General features: G+C 42.8%; 1 protein-coding gene across 2 annotated transcripts in view; it reads left to right on the top strand.

Moving 5' to 3' along the window:
* SLC28A3 (solute carrier family 28 member 3) overlaps nucleotides 1-18,366 on the top strand; it is a 98,093-nt gene that overhangs the window by 54,966 nt on the left and 24,761 nt on the right. For both annotated transcript variants that reach the window (XR_016441262.1, XM_090038646.1), the window contains exons 9-12: nucleotides 1,980-2,124; nucleotides 6,370-6,483; nucleotides 8,156-8,233; nucleotides 16,694-16,774. Coding sequence is in view for 1 of the 2 variants with exons in the window: in XM_090038646.1 (XP_089894772.1) it covers nucleotides 1,980-2,124; nucleotides 6,370-6,483; nucleotides 8,156-8,233; nucleotides 16,694-16,774 (418 nt within the window). In the remaining variant the exon portion in view is untranslated. The remainder of the gene's footprint in view (nucleotides 1-1,979; nucleotides 2,125-6,369; nucleotides 6,484-8,155; nucleotides 8,234-16,693; nucleotides 16,775-18,366) is intronic.

Below are 18,366 nucleotides of genomic sequence, written 5' to 3' on the forward strand. Positions count from 1 at the left end.
ATCAGTTTATTGAACTTCTGTCCCAGATGCCCTCCAGATTCAAATTAACTCACAGTCCCCCAGCATCTCAGAATGCTTTGCACATTCCCCTGCAAACTTTACCCCCGCCCCCATGGGGTGGGTGGGCTAGCTTTGGTTCAAGCTATTTTTCCAGCCAACCAGGGAGGCGCTTTCTAGTGCCCCCCCAGCTTCTGACCTGGGTCACTGCAGGCATGTGACTGCATTTCCAGAATCAAAAGTGAATATCTGTTCACTTGTTTATCAATTCAGTGTATGCAGCATAGACTAACCTGCAAAAATTGAATCAATTCAACCGCGGGCTTTTTGACTGTTTGCACTTTAGCATAAGAGTTCCCAGGAATTCCCAAGTCCTATAAATGGACAAACTGTCTTGCTTGTGAAGCAGTTCACCCTTTTTCCATTTAAAAATAATTTCTAGGATGAGTTATTGTACTTATTGAAATGTATTTTTGAAGAGCAAGTTTACCTCTTCCTCCTCTTTCCTTCATGTGTTCATATGTGGCATGGTGGAATTTAGGCACCTAAGTGCTACCTAACCATCTAGACAACTAGATGGCCAAAGGCCCCCAAGTTTTTGCCACAAAACTGACTTAGGTACCCATAGTTCTGCTACTGTACTTGCCCAGAATTGTTGCCAACTTGGCTGAGTTGAGCACCTTGGCCCTTATACCCAAGTCTATTTGGGATTCACCCACTAAATGACCCTGCACTTAAGATCTTTGAGGCAGCTAATCCAGGAGGTGGTTATAGGATACACCTTACACAAAGCAACAACACTGAGTTCTGCACACAACACAGGAGGCCTGGCCACTTCTATTTGAAAAGTTAGTCAGAGGAGAAAGAGGTATCTGTGTCCACTTTGTACATAACATCTTAGAGCACTCACCCAAGTGGGAGTTAAATTCTACACCACCCATTTCCTGAAAGAGTGCCCTAACCCCTAGGCATTAGACACGCCCCAGTTGGACCCAGGCGGGTCACCTTCTCTCTCAGGTGTGCTGTGAGGAAAATTTAATTACAGGATTGGGAGCTGCACAAATATGACATTAATGGTGACCCGCTAAATACAGATGAGAGAGAAATTCATACTACTACTTGCTATTTTTTAAATACATCAGAACTAGCCCAAATCTGGGGGAACGGAGATTCATTTTATTGATCCCCCTCACACTAAAAAATAGACAAAAGTACAAAAAACGAATGACTATTTTTCTGTGTCTGCAAGTGCCTCATGCCTTACAGAATTTCCAATAAATTGATGCAATTTTATACTTTGATAAAGCTGCAAAACGTTACAGCACCATAGAAAATACGTTAGGATTGGTGTTACAGTAACAAAACAGAAGACATGCTAACCGGGGAAAGAGGGAAGGACAAAGGAAGGTAAAGAAAAGACTAGATTTAGATTAGACATCCGCAAGAACTACTTCACAGTTAGGGTGTCTAGGAGCTGGAACCAACTTCCAAGGGAAGTGGTGCTGGCTCCTACCCTGGGGGTCTTTAAGAAGAGGCTTGATGCCTACCTGGCTGGAGTCATTTGAGTCCAGTTTTTCTTCCACCCAGGCGGGGGGTCAGACTTGAAGATCTACAACGTCCCTTCTGACCCTACTTCTATGATTCTATGATTCTATGAAAAAAACTGAAAACTTGACAGAATATTTTAAGGGGAACAAAAATTGTAAAAATATCATGGTACTTTCCATCCATTTTAGAGGAGTGTTTGTAGATGGATTTTGGTGATATTAGCTGGTAGATTTTATTATAGTCATGTCTCACCAGAGTCATGTTATCTGAAGATAGTCACCTGTTATTCTTAAGGATGTATATTTAAGAGTTTGACGTGGGATGGGCATATCTCGCATACATATGAAAATGTAATATGAATTGGTGTATCTGGTTGTTATTTTTTAGCACAGTTTTGTTATAACATTACAACTATCTTGTTTCCTTTCTGTTAGGCTGCTTGGCATAGTTCTTATAGCAGCTGTCATCTGTTGGCTCATATTTGACACAGCAAAACAAGGAACCAATCAGCTCATCTCATTTGGTGGGCTTGTGATGTATGTTCTATTGATGCTAATCTTTTCCAAATACCCAACCAGAGTAAGTACTCAATGATTTCCTTTTACCTTGTCTAGATATCAAGAATTTTCTCTTAGTAGATCTGACAGTCTAACTAGGTCTGCTGCATACACACATAATGAGCTAAATCAGTGATTCGCAACCAGGGTGCCACATGGGCCATACAATATGAACACTATTAAGTGTGCAAACACAGTTCACAAGATAAACCCATAAGCTGCCTATACATGTGCTTGGAAGTGGGGTGGGAGTTGTTTTAATTTGAGTGGTTCCTGAACAGCCGCTATTATTAAAAAGGCTCACTGTCACATATATTAAGCCCTTCCCGCATTTCAAAATGGCCAAGGGGGCACTTTAACTAAATTTCATTCAACAAGCTTTAGTTAAAGCACCCCCATGGCCATTTTGAAATGGGGGGGCTTAATGCACACAACATTGAAGCGACGCTGGAGTGTTCTAGTTGGAACGTGGAGCAGACACGATGAATTGAGTCTGCTCCAACCCGTTGTAATTAGAATGCTAATGGGCATGTCTAGAGGCAGCCATAGATTTCAAATGGGGGTAAATAGTGTTAAAAACTTTTGATCTGTTGTGGTCTTTCTGATTTCTTTGCAACAGAAAATTAACTTCATTAGTTTTCTGTAGTCAAAAAATAATTGAAAACTAAGAGTTGGTATTTTCTGAGTGGGGTCTTGAGTCTAATGAGGGGTGCCAGAGCCCAAAAAGGTTGAGAACCACTGATCTAAATGTTCTAAACCAGCAGCTGTAGGTGTTGTACCAGCAACCTTAATTTCCTAACTACTGAGTGTTTGACTTTTCAGCAATAATATTCTTTTTAAAAAACAAGGGGAGGAGGAGGGAAGGGGAATTTGGGATCTGTTCTTTTTTGTTTTTTATTTTGCTTTTATGAAGAAATGTAGAGAAATACTTAGGGCCATGTGCATGAATGAAGAAGAACCCTGCACACTTTCACTTTAAAAAAAACCCCCATAATCAATATACTGACATCCAGCAATCATGATAGGCTTGTTTTTATAACCCCTGCTTATATGGAGTGATATTTACTCCTGCTCTTCATTCAACTGAAGTCAATGAATATTTCACAAAGTCCATGAAAATGCCTGCACACAGTAAGAACTACTCGGTCTGAATTAAAAAAGGATGAGTGTGGGTTGAAGAATCATGTGTAGGGGAGGAAAAAAGAAAATCCAAGGTTTTTCTGGTTTAATTTCCAGCATCTTTCAGGTCCTTCTTCGTCTCTATTAATTTGAACTAAAAGTCACTGAACAAGACAAGACTCAAAGCTTCAGGGAGCTGAAGACAACAGCAAGTTACCCTTTTCCAGCCTGCTTGTACACTCTTTGCCAGGAAATATTATTGGACAGATGGGATAAAATCCTTTTAATGATTTCAGTGTCTCCTAAAAATTTAAAAGCAATGGGGTGCAGCCTGAAGTCCTTATTCAGCTTACAGTTGGGTCTCAATCAGGTAAAGCTCCTGTAGAAATGGACCTAAAATATGTTCTATTTAGGGACAGAATACAAAAGGAATGTAAGCTCTAGGAATTGACCTAATGCTGTTTTTCCAGCAAGCAGGTTGCAAGTATATAGGGGCATCTGGTAGCAATCACTTCAGGGAGGAACTTGTGAGAACGCACAGTTCCAGTTCAGGGGCTTTCAGGAGAGGCTAGAAGAACACAGGATGGAAAAGCAGAGGCATACCTGGAAAGGTTTCCACCCTGGGTAACGGCAGGCTTTGACTGATGTGAAAGACCTCCAAGGTAGGGAGCTTGAGGGTCCTGCAAGCTATAAGCTCAGCTTTGTGGAGCAGAGGTAGGAGCCAGGGGCTGAGGCAAGGGGCTCAAGGTTCCTGGCAGCTCTGCACAGAGTAGGGAAAGGTGTCCCCCAGCTAAGGAGTTAAGTTTCTTGCTTGCCGTCCCCAGCACTTGCTGCCAAATCACATGCTGAGCAACAATATAAAACTCTTAGTTCAATTGTATCTGAAGTGTAGGGCAGGCACACAGCTGAACCCCATAGCTGCCAGGAGCCTTGAGCCCTTCTGCCTCTGCCCCTTGGCTCCATGCCACATTCTGTGCAGCAAAACCCCAGAGCTAGAGCAGGGATAGGCAAAATGCAGCCCGTGGTCTAGGTGTAGCCCACCAGGCCATTCTATCTGGCCCAGGGGGCCCTACAAAATTTAGAAAATTAATATTTATCTGCCCCTGGCTGCCTGTCATGCAGCCCTCGATGGCTTGCCAAAACTCAGCCCAAAATAGTTGCCCACACCTGTGCTAGAGCCTCAAGCCCCTCTGTGTGCATTCTGGCAACCTCCTGACTCTGTACCAGTACCCAGGGCTTGTGCCTCCGTCATTCATTTGTAGTTATGCTACTGCTGAAAAGGACCTCCTGAACCATCAAATCTAGTCTCCTGTGTTTGCAAAGAACCGTTTTTTCAAAAGGATCGAGAAATCCATCTACTCCAGCCCCTCTCACATGTCATAGCCACAAAGCACCCTATAAGAAAGCCCTACAATATACCATAGATAAAGAGCAAGGGATGGCAAAGTACTACCAATGCCTCACCACATGCAGGAAATTACTTAGGTTAAGCTCTGTCCAGGTGATCTAAAGAAAAGTACCAAGCCCCACACTAAAAAGAAAAGCAAGAAAAAAACCCAATAGTCCTTGCCAGTCTGACCTGTTCCTATGCCCGAATTTGGAAATAAATTTGATTATATATGCATGAGTCGCACCCACCACAAAGGCACCTTAGAAGTTTCAAAGTACCATCAAGCCAAACATCCAGCCCTGGCTGTCCTGAGCTTCAGAAGGCAGCAAGAAAAATACCCAGAAGCTACCAATGAAATCATGGCGGAGGAGAAATAATCTTCTTAGCACAGACAGGCAACTAGTTGATGATGTCTTTCAGTACATGTTACCTCCCCATCACTGTGTTTTTAAAGAGAAATGATTGTTTGTTTTCCAAGGAAACGTATTCAGTACATTGTAGTAATTTTATTAAAAGGTTATGCTCTGCTTGCCAAAGAACCCAGCTCAATGTTTAATGTTGCTTTTCTGCCTAGAGCTGGTGTTTTTATTGAAATCACATGGTAATCCCCTAATGCAGGGGTTTTCAACCTTTCTTAATAAGTGTACCCCCACTGGCCAGATGCAGAGCAGTGGGGTGAAGAGGGGGTGGTGTGTGGCCAGATGTGGAGGGGTTGCATCTGGCCAGATGTAGGGTGGCAGCAGCCACTTAGGAGTTTCCCCTCACCCCTGTGTCTGGCCAGGTGGACAGGGGCACTGCTGCCCTCATGTCCCATCCTAAGCATTATTATCAAAAAAACAAACTGAAAACTAAAAAGTGCCACTCATCTGGTGTTCTCCCTTGGGTCTTCACTGAGCTTAATTGGCCAATTTTATTCAAGTAAAGTGAGAGAAAATCAGCAAGGCTGCACCTCACCTTACATTCTCCTGTAAACTGATCAGATTTGGCACTTACAGACTGGGACAGCAAAGTGGAAACCTGCAGGTTGGCAGAAGGGGGATGGTTATAGTCAGCCACTCCAGTTTCCAGCTGGAATGAAAATAAAGAATGTTGTTGTATTATAATAGTCACAATATTTAACATTCATGCAGGCCTTCTTACCTAAGTATGGTTCTTCCTGCTTGACAAGTAAGGAAACTGATATTGTGAGTTGAAATGACTTACCAGGTCATACAATGAGACAATAGCACAATCCTTGTGTTTCCAATCTACTGCTTTGTCCAATTTCTATGAACAAGACTTGTGTTGTTATATTAAGAGCTAGTGAAATGTAGTCATTCCTGTGAGGAAAGAGGAGCATGATGGAATTAGCTATAGTTGTCTCCTGTATTTACATCACGGTTACTTCTCAGCACTGTAAAACTAGACAGGCAGTCTCCTGTCTTACTGATGTAAAACTAGACAGGCAGTCTCCTGTCTTACTGATGTTCTTGGTGTGTGTTTCTAAGGGTCCCCAATGCAACTTTCTTTCTGTACCTTAGATCCAGATGGAACATCATGTCTGGGACTTGTTAGTTCACATGCCCATAGTAAACAGAAGGTCAGCAGGGGGAATTAAAAGGAATGAAATCTCTTTCCACATAATTTGGACAGCCCCTAATCTATTTCAATACAATTACATGTATCCCTTTATTATACATATTGTGTGTATATTAAAATACTGTTTTTTCTTTTTCCTCTCAAATGATTTCTGCTTTTATACTTTTTTTCTTTGGCTAGGTTGTCTGGAGACCTGTATTTTCAGGCATAGTCGTGCAGTTTGTTCTTGGGCTTATTACACTGAGGACTAAAGCCGGATTTGAAGTATTTAATTGGCTGGGTAGGCAGGTACAGGTAAAGTATTCACCAAAGAGGGAGTCTTTCCTTTTATATCATTTTCTGCAATGAAGTTTTATGTTACAGTGAAGGTAAACCACACAATAAGAGGCTTGTCCTCCTCCTGTCCCTAAATAGTGTGCTTCCCTTGTCATGAGAAGTAGTTTTATGTTCTAACAACCCAGGGCCCCAAAAAATCAGTGCAAGTTTTGCCAATTGGTTCCTTAATATCTTGATTTCCTAAGTGAAGTAGAGTACTCCTGGAGATAACTTACTTGATGATCGGATCTAGGTCACATCAGATCACATCTTTGCTTACTGGCTTCAGATGACCATGTTGTTAAGTGCTGAAGGTAAGACCTAATAAGAAATGGTGAGAATTCATTCTACTTTTGGTTGACCATCACCTCCTTCAGGCTGAAACCACAGCCCACCTGATCTCCAGGCAAGAGAAAACTATCATCCTGCTCTATTACCTAAAGTTCAACTGGACACGGCCCAATTCTGAAACATACTTACAGGAAACTCCCCTAAAATACCAGGGAACAGAAGATTTAGACAGACACAATAACTGTAGCCACTGTCATTCTGGCATAAATGTCTACACTCCTCACCCATATGGATTTCCATGGTTGTCAGAGCAACAATAAAATGCAAGCATTGGTGGAAAGAAGGCAAAACTGTACAAGAAAGGACCTGCCCACAGAGAGAACCAGGACTCCGTGCCATTGCTGGAGTGGAGGCTGCATCCCTAGGGCCAACCTGCAAGCCAACAAAAAATGTCTGTTCATGAAGGGTAATAATCAGTTTTGACACAAAGGCGCTCACCTGACAGCTCTTAAAATGTGCAGGTGACCAATTTAAATGTATAAAAATAAACTGCAACATAAAAAGCATTTTAAAATTCTAATGGGCCTATGCTGTGGCCACGAAGCTAATGGTTTTAATACAAACTATCAGCTTTTCCTCAGAGCTCAGATTTGGGTTGAGGCTGTGCTGAGCTGCTCCTTCACTGGTTTCCACATGGTACATAACCATTTTTTTGGGAAATGCTTGTTTAGCCCTCAGGTTTCACTGCACATATTAATAACATATTGATCAGAGTTGCACTACAGAGTTGTGCCAACAAGAGCGTAGGAATGCACCACAATAACGTCTTTGGAGCAATGAAAAGTAAACAGTTCCTGTGGGATTGTGTGTGACATTTAGCTACATTCACAGGCAGGGAGTGCCTCTTACTACATATTGTCCACTTCCCAGTTCTGAGTCCCCAGGTTTATTTAGTACAAATAATAATCATAATGAATGTATGGCAGTGTTGTTCTGCCCCACACCAAAGGAAGTTTTGGAGCAATGTACCATATGTCTCTTCCCACAACTGGCGAACACAATGATCTGGCTCTGAAGCAATAACTGTGACCTGTGACCATGCTCTTTACCTGCCTACTATGACTCAGTGAGGACGCAGGCCGCAGATCCCAGACTCTCCTAAACAGGGGGATTGCAGTGGAGTTTGACACTGGCATGAATGCAGAACAGAAAGACTCTTTGCAACTCCCCACTATCAATTGCAATAGGACTAAAGCCAATCTTGCCCATTATGATTATAAAATCTGTGTAATATATGAATAGTATTATTACTATTGTTATTATCACCTGTTTGAAACAGGCTCTTTTTTTTTCTCATTAGGCTTTCCTGGAATACTCGGATGCTGGTGCAGAATTTGTTTTTGGTAAAAAATACGTGGATCACTTCTTTGCCTTTAAGGTAAACAGCCATTATATATGTTGTGCATATGACACATTAATCACAGCTTCGAGAGACAGTTCTATCAAAAGGTGTGTTCTCTCTTTGTCTAGTCACACACCCTTGTTTTTTTGTGCAACCACAAGGTGTCCAGGAAACAATTTTGACAATAAGATTATGACTCATTCTGTGACAAAAGTGCAGGAACCCCAACAATTACAATGTTTGCTTAATGTCCTGCTTTAAATTAATTTAACTCAGCTGTTGCAATCCATTAGGATTAGGAGCAAATTCCCTAAAAAGAGACCTAACAAATTATAAGGGCCTCACCTAGTTGCTTACAAACAAATTAATTTCTGTCAGGACTATTTCTTAGATACTATTGAGATAGATGACTTATAAATACTACAGATTGGTAGAGAGAATAACAATAAGGCAGGACCAGCCACTAAGTTCCAGTTAGGTTGCCCAATTCTATAAGAAGATCTATAAAAGTAGCTGCTTGGGGAAGGAAGTGAGAGGCATGCTTTTCACCTCTTTCCAGATCAAAGTGAGTCAGGTCATGCCAATGGTGCTTCACTTCCATGAAAAGGCAGGCAGCTAGGCAAGGAGTATTACCCCTCCATTTTCCGGGAAAGGTATGCTAGCAAAATTGGTCATGATTACAGTCCGCTTGGTTCAAGAGACAGAGAGTTCTAATATCTTTCCAAGCTCTTATCTATTTTCTCTCTAGGATTGAGGTGAATGATAACCCAGATTGGGGTGTTTCACATTTAGCTTTCCAGATAAACAAGACTGGCCCTTTTTTTTTTAGCAAGCAGTGCAATCTGAACACCCTGGCTGCATCTACATTTGCACTTAACTGCAGAAAAGACTAATTAGCTGCTGAATAAAGCATCACCGTCTACAGAGGCAACATTGTTAGGCTGCAGTAAACTAATGCTGCTGTAAGATACTGCTGTCAGGGACAGTACTATCTTATGGTAGGGTAATTAACTTCAATCAAATGCACATGTAAACACTGAGCACAGTGTAAATTTCTCCCAGTCAGCCCAGCCAGCAAGGGCAGACTTCTGCCTGCTGCCTAGACATACGGCTCTGCACTACCAGCATCCTTATGCCCCAGCCAGCCCCAAAGCCACCCCCTGGAGCCCAGGGCTGCCCCCAGCTGCCCCTCCCCTCCCCATGCCATCAGCTCTGACATAAACTTCTCTGCCCTGGCTCAGATTGCTGATGTCCTGGGTGCATGTGTAGCTGCTGTGCCCAGGAGTAGTTTACGCCGGCTCAAAGTGCTCTGGAGTTTATTGTTTCAAATTAGTTGCATGTGTAGATGCACCCCGCCCCTGAGTAACAAAATTCAGCAAAAGGAACACTGTGTTTTTCTGACTTGTCCTAATAAATACTCCTCCTACCTTCTAAGAGGAACAGAGTACCATTCATAAGTAGTCAACAACCTTGATTTCCATGCATGTCAAACAGGTTATTACTAAAGAGAGTCAGGAAAAAAAAATAAGCAAAAATAAGATTTTCAGCAAAAGAACAAAAATGAGGGGGGTTTTTTTTCAAATTTCTTTTACTGTCCAACCCTCACTATCAGGCATTTAAGAGTTTGTGTACATGGGACAATACAATGTAAGTGAAAATACCCAAACTCTCTCTTAATGAGCTGGCTTGCATACTAGAAGCAGTACAGTGGAGAGAGCATGGCAGTCCTTCCAGACTAATTGGCCGCAGTCAGTTCCATCCTAATTTCCAACTGACTTAGGAAATAAATCACCTTTAACATCAGATATCCCCTACATGTACAGATTAGCACATGCCAACAAGGTCCACTACACACATGGCCAGGATTGTTTGAATATGTGAATTGAGTATATATTTTCTAGTCACAGTCACTACATACATAGAATTAACTTTGTCTAAAATAGGTACCTAATCTGTTTCTCCAAAATAGTGTAACAGGACAGCCTGTCCCTTTAAGAGAGTCCAACTACAGGGCTTTTGGATGAATAGAGTATGCCGCTAGGAGCTACAAAAAGCTTTCAGAAGAGCAAGCAAGGGAGGAGGAGGAAGTGAACTGTATATGGAAGGTCCACTCTGATGTGCTGGGATCAGAGCCAAAAGGTCTCAGTGCCTGGGACAGAGCAAAAAAAAAAGGTTCAGTTTATTTTTTTGCTTGTTTGTTGCTTAGGACTGTTTTATTTGGGAGAACTAGCTGAGGAGGTCCTCAGAGGGTAGAACCTGCCTGCAGAAGACACCAGGCTAGGCAACCTGCTTACAAACAGGTACAGGCAAAAGCTGTTATTAGTTTGGCCCAAAAAAATCGTGTTTACATGCACAAAATACTACTGCAAGTTTTTGTGCACACATATACCTTTCAAGTATAATATAGACCCTATTTTTGAAAGTGCAGCCTAGCAAATCAAGATCTGATTTGATTAAAATATTTACTCATGCAAAACAGATGTTATATACAGGTCATCTCTACTTGACCTTTTCCCAGCTCCATGAAGTTGGAAGATGCCACCATAATGCCTCTTGACAGGAGTAAAAACTGATCTGCCAAAACTCACTGGTTGGTATTGACTCTTCTATGTTTTTAACATAAAAGGGCAAAACTTTCTGTTGGCAGTTAGGTTATTAGGTTTTGACTGCTTTGGCCACTTGCAGGAAGTAGATAGTACCCTGAGGCCAAGGGTCTCATTTGAATGTTTGAGACTGAATCCCTTTAAAGATTCTCCAAAGCTAACTTTAAATGTCACCCTTCTGCTTCTTACCGTGAAAGCCAGTCACAAAAGATGCTGAGCATCTTCACCATCACAATTTTCATGAGACTGTTGAGTGTTCACCAGCAAAGAACCATGCCCATCACATTAAATTTCTGTGGAGTTAAATGACATGTCAGTAAGTCCAAAGATTATTTTGCATACCTATTAGCATGAATTAATGGATGTGTAATAACCTGGCTAATCAAAAGTACGTAACGGCATAACATATGCCGATAGTTCTGTTTTCTTTGGGATTTTTCTTTGTTCTCCCCTACCTTGGGGGTCTTTAAGAGAAGGCTAGACATGCACCTGGCTGGGGTCATCTGACCCCAGCACTCTTTCCTGCCCAAGGCAGGGGCTCGGACTCAATGATCAGCTAAGGTCCCTTTCAACCCAAACATCTATGAATCTATGAATTTTATTATGCTGTTAGCAATGAATGTAGCATTTGTAGCTCATGGACATGACATTTATAAATGACTTTTTGATGCTTCTGGCTTTTCCATTTACTGTTCAGGGCCTTTTTCTTAATATATTTATCCATTACTTAGTGCTTGCCTACATGAAGAAGTGACACTGGCATAAGGGAGCGTGTGCTGTATTTATACCAGAATACTGTCCCTTAGGACAATCTTATTCTGATACAATAGTGTCCACACAGGGAATTGTACCAGGACAGCTAGAATATTTTGAATATTTAACTAATGAAACTTTCCGTCATAGAGGCTAGCCGTAACTCACCTGGGCATTAGTGTATTGTGTCAAAATAAGTACATGTAAATGGAGGGTGCAGTTTAGAATGAGTTTTGGCTTTCTTTCTGACCTCTTCTTTCACAGATGCTCATACATTTTGAATGCCCTTTGCATTGGCTGTTTCCATTAACAGTCTCATCCTAAACATTGTGAATGCATGTGCCAGTGTATGTAGTTTGGACAACACTGGTTTATCTCTTCAGTTAGTATGTTAGAAAAATCTCTCCTATCCATCGTTTAGATAGCCAGAATCAGTATCACAAATGAGCAGTGCACAGAACGTAGAGATTCCTGAAGAGTTCAGAGTGGGAAAACCAAAATGTTTAGTGTCTGTTCTGCTTTTCCTCCCTGCCCTCCCACCCCCCTCACCCCCCGCTTTCTCTTTGGTGCAGTTGTTTGCAGTCTCTGAAAAACAGAGGGGCCCTTTGACCTTTTATTTTTAAATGCATTCCACAATCTAACTCACCCAACAAAGGAAATTCCCAGTTGAGCTGATGTTGAGGCTGAGCTTTCCTTTTTGTGCATAGATTTTTTTTCTACATAAATCATGCGTGCGTCCACTCCCTCTTTAGAGTATCCTGCAAAATCTTGGCATATTGGTGGAAAGGAAGACTGTGGGGAGCCTTCATTTAAAACAACTTTGCTTCTCTTGAGTTAATCCAGCCACCTACCATTAGCCTAAGTTTTTTTTCATGGATCACTGAGTACAGTACAATTGAGAAACCAGGCAGAGTAAAGTATGTAAAAAAATATTTGCCACACATCTTGCATAACTGAATTCCATAGGCTTACATAAGGAAGGGAATAAATGATATTTTTCAAATAGATAATACTATGCTCTAGATAAAATCTAGCATGGACAGAATGGGCCATCTCAGCAATGAGGCACCTCCTACTCAGCTGTGTACTATTTTCTGCTGAAAATAGAAAGACAAAAGTTGTATCATATTAGGGCTTTTTTTTTTTTAATTAACCCTTTAAATTCTTGTGCATAAATTACTGTGCACAGGGTCATCTGTACACAGGACAAAAGAGAGAGAGATTTCTAAAACACAGCCTCTTTAAGTTGATTGTAAACTGATTTTATGAGAGAGAGAGAGGGAGGCCTCTGGTTACATTGGCAAGTGATAAGTGCAGTAAGAAAGAGAGATGGGTACCAAGTGTTACACCTAAGTGATATATTTTTTCCTTGCCCTCCCCACCCAACTCCCCCCGCATTTATCAGACACACTGTCTGCGTCTACACAAGAAGCTGACTGCACAATTGTTACTGCACAGTCATTTAGTACATTCATACACAAGTACTGACTGCTCAGTAACTGGCATTGCTGCACAGTAGCATTCCCAAGTGGCTTTTTGGTGATGCTGACTACGCAGTTGCTTGTTACTACTATGCAGTAGCGTCACATCACGCTTTGTGCCATGCAAGGCTATTGCGCAGTAGTAACAAGCTACATTGCAGGCAGTGTCTCATGTAGACATGGCCTCTCAGAGGCACCCTACATTTGCTGCATTCAGAAGGATGGCTGTTAGCTTGTAATTTTGACTTGCTACCTGAGGTTGCCATTGGCCTGTCCTTGTCCTCCTGCCCATGCCACTTCTACTTCTCTGTTAGATAAGGGTAACAGGTTAGGCACCTGAGGGGTTCTGTGATGCCCTCTGCAGGCCCCCTCATCCCTGCTAGGCTCTTTCTATGCTCTGGGTTTCGCCTTGCCTTCTTGCTTGCTATGTCTTGATGAAACCTTTGTGAAAGGGAAGTTGCACCTAGTGCCCTCTCTCTTCCTGTGGTCTGTTATCAACCTTGTATACTTTAAGGGCTTATTGCATGGCTCCAATCTGCCCTTACACCATGCCCCATGCCTTGCAGGTGTTTTGAGTTACCAGTCAGGTGGGACCCTTGTCCCTCAGTCTCCAGGCCACCTCAGGCCTTCCCTCCCTTGTTGGGGTTTCCACCCTCCTGGCTTCAGCCCCTCTGCTCTGGCTGGTCCCTTGTATAAGGCGCACGGTTTTAGCCTGGTTTCTGGGTCCCAGCCTTAACTCAGCCCATTTCTGGGCTCCTGGACACTCTGGTCCCACTTTCTTTCAGCCTCTCTCTGGGAGGAGGCCTTGGGACTGCCTCCAGCAGGACCCCAAGCTTGGAGCTCCAACAAGAATATCGACTTAAAACAAAAAACACTTGTTTGCTTAGAACCATTCTCTCTCTGTCCCAGGTAATATTTGCCTGTTCCCAGGTCTGCAGAGCAGTTTACCCTAATTCCTCATAAAGATCAAGGAATCAAGGAATCTGCAGACCTGGGAACAGGGCTCCATTCCTCATGGCTCTCAGGCTCAACTGCCTGACCATTGCAGGCTCTGGCTTATATAGCTCAAGCCTGAGCCCTTTTCCAGTTATGTGACTCCCCTGTCACCTGACCTGCCTACAGGGCTGTTCCTTAACCCTTTCTCTGCTGGTTGCTTGTGCCTCTGCTACAAAGACTTTGCCCTTAAAGGGGGCATGCCACTTACCAATAACAGGGCCAGGGTTCCCTTTTACAATAACTGTATTCCTACAACTGGAGGGGATTCTGGAGCTCTGTGCAGTTTAAGGTGACCACCCATTTCTAATTGGGTGGGACAGTCCCAGAATGGGAACATCAAGTCCCAGTCCCAAGATGTATGACTCCAGGACAGCATTTGTCCTGGTTCATGGTATCCTGCAAGGGGTCCAGGTTTGGGAAGTGGCAGGTTTCCCCTTGCAGGCTGCTTGGGGCTGCCAAGACCATAGCCAGACAACATAGAGAGCAGCTCCCTACAGGTAAATCTATGGGGGAGGGGGGCATAAGGGCAATGGGAGGGCAGATTGAGGGAGGAAGTGGCAGCAGCTGGAGATGCTGCCCAGCCAGGGTGTACATGGAGCTTGGGGCTGGGTTGGGGAGTGGGATGGAGCCATGGGAGTCTCATTCAAGGCACAGGGGGGCAGCTCCCTACCACTGCATGCACTCCTGGGGTGGGGGGGGCTTTGAGGGGGCACATGCCCCCCCCGATTTGTGCATGAGGCAAGGGCAGATACAGGCTGCTCACTGCCAGCCTGGGAGCCCCACACCATCTGCATGCCCCCTGCCCACCCAGCAGTAGTAGGGGCAGTGGCAGTTTGGAGTTGTGACCCCACTGCTGCCAAGTGGGCTGGGGGCATGTGGCTGGCACAGGATTCCCAGGGAAAAGGCAGCAGGGTGGGGAACCCTGAGCCTGCAGCAGGCAACCCTCATCTGCACCCACTTCTTTTGGCTTTACTCTGCTCCAGCTATGCCCCCAGCAGAGGTAGGGGCATGTTTCCCACCTTTTTGTTTTGAAAAGATGGTCACCCTAGTGTAGGTACACTCACTGTGTTACCATTCAAACACAGGACATGAAATAAGCAGAAAAATGAGACCCATTGTGAGGAATATCCTTAGAAATGAAAGGCAGTGAAAGTTTTGGGGAGAAGGTGCTGTGAACCTCTTCTCTAGCTCCAGCTCCTCCAGTACATCAGTGCTAAAGGTTCGTCCCATTGTCCAGCTATCATCAATAAAATGGTCACATCCAATACAATGAAAAGTTCAAGCAATTGGAAGGAGGCCCCATAATAATTTTTTGCAGGGCAGATATAGCTTTGGCTATGAACCAGAGAGGGTATAATCACCCAGAAAGTGTTTTAGAGCTTCATCAGCACTGGTTATTGTACTAACTCTCCTCTGGAGGAATAAGTTAATTTACTGACAAGTCCTGTAATGATGAGGCATTTGACTTTTTCACATTGCTTTTTATTATGTTCATTATTTTTATTTATGATGTGTTATTTCTCCAACTGCACATATACATATAAAAGCTTTCTGGCTTTTGAGGTACTGTTTTAAACCTGACTAATCTCTTTGACTTCTCTTGGACCTGTCCTGAGATTATTTTTTCCTGTTACTTACTAGCATAGAAATGTTCAGTTCCTGTGTTTAACCTATATATGAACCAAATAATTCAATTTTAATTGAGAATGAAAATCTAATGCAGTTAATTACCTACTGGACTGTGAGTTGTGCATATGTTATTCCACCTGTGATTCTTTAAAACCATATGCGTAGAGAGAGTTTTTCCTACAGTGTCCATTGCGATACAAAAAATATATCCCAATAAATCTGTTGCTTAAAGCATTCAATGTCCCTGCTTACTGTTGCAGAATTCCATACTACCTAGCACTGACATAATAAGCAGTGTTATACAGGGAACAGAGCTGACCTTGAATAATTAAGAGAAGCAGACTTTGATAGAGTGTGTTTCCTAATATGCTAAATGAAGTGATGTTAGGCTGTTCACCTTGATTTTATGAATGTTAAGTCAACATAAGTCCATACTAGAACCCCCAGTCCAAACCACCTCAGACTTGTGGAAAATTTAAATTTGGATCCAGATTCAGGACCTGAAACTTTTGTATGTTCTGTGTTTATAAAGGTATGAACTAGATCTTTCCTTTTACCCACATGTACAGAACTGTGGTAGTTTAGTTCCAGATTTGAACTTTACATCTCAGATATGCCAAAAACCAGATCTAAGACACAATCAATTGAGTGCATGAACTTGCAGATCCTGATGCCAATGTACAGCAAATATGAGTAGCCAAATACTGAGCTGATTTAAACACAGCTGCAGATAACTATACATTGTATGGAGATGTAAGAGTTCCAAAGCAATCACAGTTTTATCTGGAAAATACCATGAAAAGTAATTCATCCAAACTCAATAAAGCTGGAAAAACACCCTAGAAGTCTAAAGATGAAATCATGGCAGAACAGAAGAATATGAGATGAATGACTAAGTTTCAAGATCTCTAAGAGTTTTCAAAATCTGTACCTCCAAGACATCCATCTTTTGTTAACAAAATTAAATGACTTGTAAAATTGAGAAAAGTAAAAAACACTTTGAAAGTTTAAATTATTTTATATTTCTAAATTAGGTCCTGCCAATAGTGATTTTCTTCAGCACTGTGATGTCTATGCTTTACCACGTTGGATTCATGCAATGGCTCATTAAAAAGGTACCAAAGCCTTGAATTTTGTCAACAGTTTTTTATATAAGGTAGACGGGTATTATATAAATGTAGTGCACAGAGGGTTAAATTGTAGCTTTTGGGGATAGCTGCTGCCTGGAGAGTGAGGGAGCAGGGCCTGGGTTCTAGCCTGGAGCTTTGCTTCCAGTGAGACAGAAACTTCCCCTCTGCACTGTCCTCCATCCATTTTTCCAGTGTTTATTACATTCAAGGGGCAGGGATCAGCTTCAAGAAGAGCACTGCAGAAGAGGGTGGGTAATACCTAGTGGCATGATAGTTAGAGAACTATTCTGGAAAGTCAGACAGATGTAGATTCAAAGCTTGTCTGAGTAAAGGAAGCTTAGATTGTAGCTTTCCAGGTTCCCAGGCAGGTACCTTAACCACACTCCTATTAAAGCTAAAACATGGGAGGGTCCTTTGTTTCCAGGACTTTCACTTTAGTACATATGTATTTAGTTGCCTGTGTACACAGTATTACACATTCAGGAAATGGGATCCCACATAAGTGCCAAAAAATGTCCCTTATGCAACTAAGAAAACTGCCATTCAGATGGCCAAAGGAAAGTAGAATTCCATCCCAAGACAAAAGTATGGTGAAAGCCCAGGCAACAAAAGATATATGTTCAATTTCTCCAGGTACTAGGGGTGTGCAGAATGGGTTGTATTTGATTCAGATTTGGTTTCAGCTTGAATCGGGGACAGTGATCAGATTCGTTGATTCAGAACACTGTCCCTATTCGATTAGGCCGAATCTGAAGATTCAATGCTGATTCAGAGAATCAGCAATTCGGCTGTAGACACAGCTTTAAATGTTTTCTCTACATACCTCGAGGTACCAGGTGTGGCTTGTGAATGCTGCAATAGTGGGGTAGATGGAGCATCCCACAGGAGCATGGGGGGGTCCCCGCGTGCTCAGTGGCAAACCCGGAAGTGGACTAGAAGTACTACCAGTCCACTTCCAGGTCCACCACCAAGCACATGGGTGTCCCCCGCACCGCCCCCCCCGGCTCAACAATCAGCCATGGGGGAAACCCAGGTGCCCCCCCCAGACCCAGGAGGTACCAGTCACTGAGCTGGGTGGCGGGGCACACTCTACAGCGGGCCCAGAAGTGGACCAGAAATGCTTCTGGGTCCACTGCCGAGCACCCTGGAGACCCCCTGCGCTCCTGTGGGACACTCCATCCTCCCCAGTATCTCAGCATTCACAAGCCACCTGGCACCTTGAGGTATGTAGAAAAAACATTTAAAGCTGTGTCTATGTCTGAATCATCGAATCTTTCCAAATCTCTCTGAATTGATTTGGAGGGTTCCAATTCAATATGGAGAGATGAAAGGGTCTCCTGATTCAATTTAGATTTGGAGATTTGGCCCCCAAATTGGACCAAGTCTCTGCCAAATTGAATCAGCGACTGAAGCTTCACACAGCCCTACCAGATATATGAGTCATTATTGGACCTCCTCAAAAAGCCATATAAGCTACCAACTTCCCTATTAATATTAGCACAATAAAACTGATGGTATGCAGTTACCTGGAGTTAGTAAAACAGTAAGAATTGTTACTTTTGTATCCTGCCAAATTG

The sequence above is a fragment of the Crocodylus siamensis genome, chromosome 3 (genome assembly GCF_052110815.1).
Source record: "Crocodylus siamensis isolate JL-2025a chromosome 3, ASM5211081v1, whole genome shotgun sequence".
NCBI classification, from domain to species: Eukaryota; Metazoa; Chordata; order Crocodylia; family Crocodylidae; genus Crocodylus; species Crocodylus siamensis.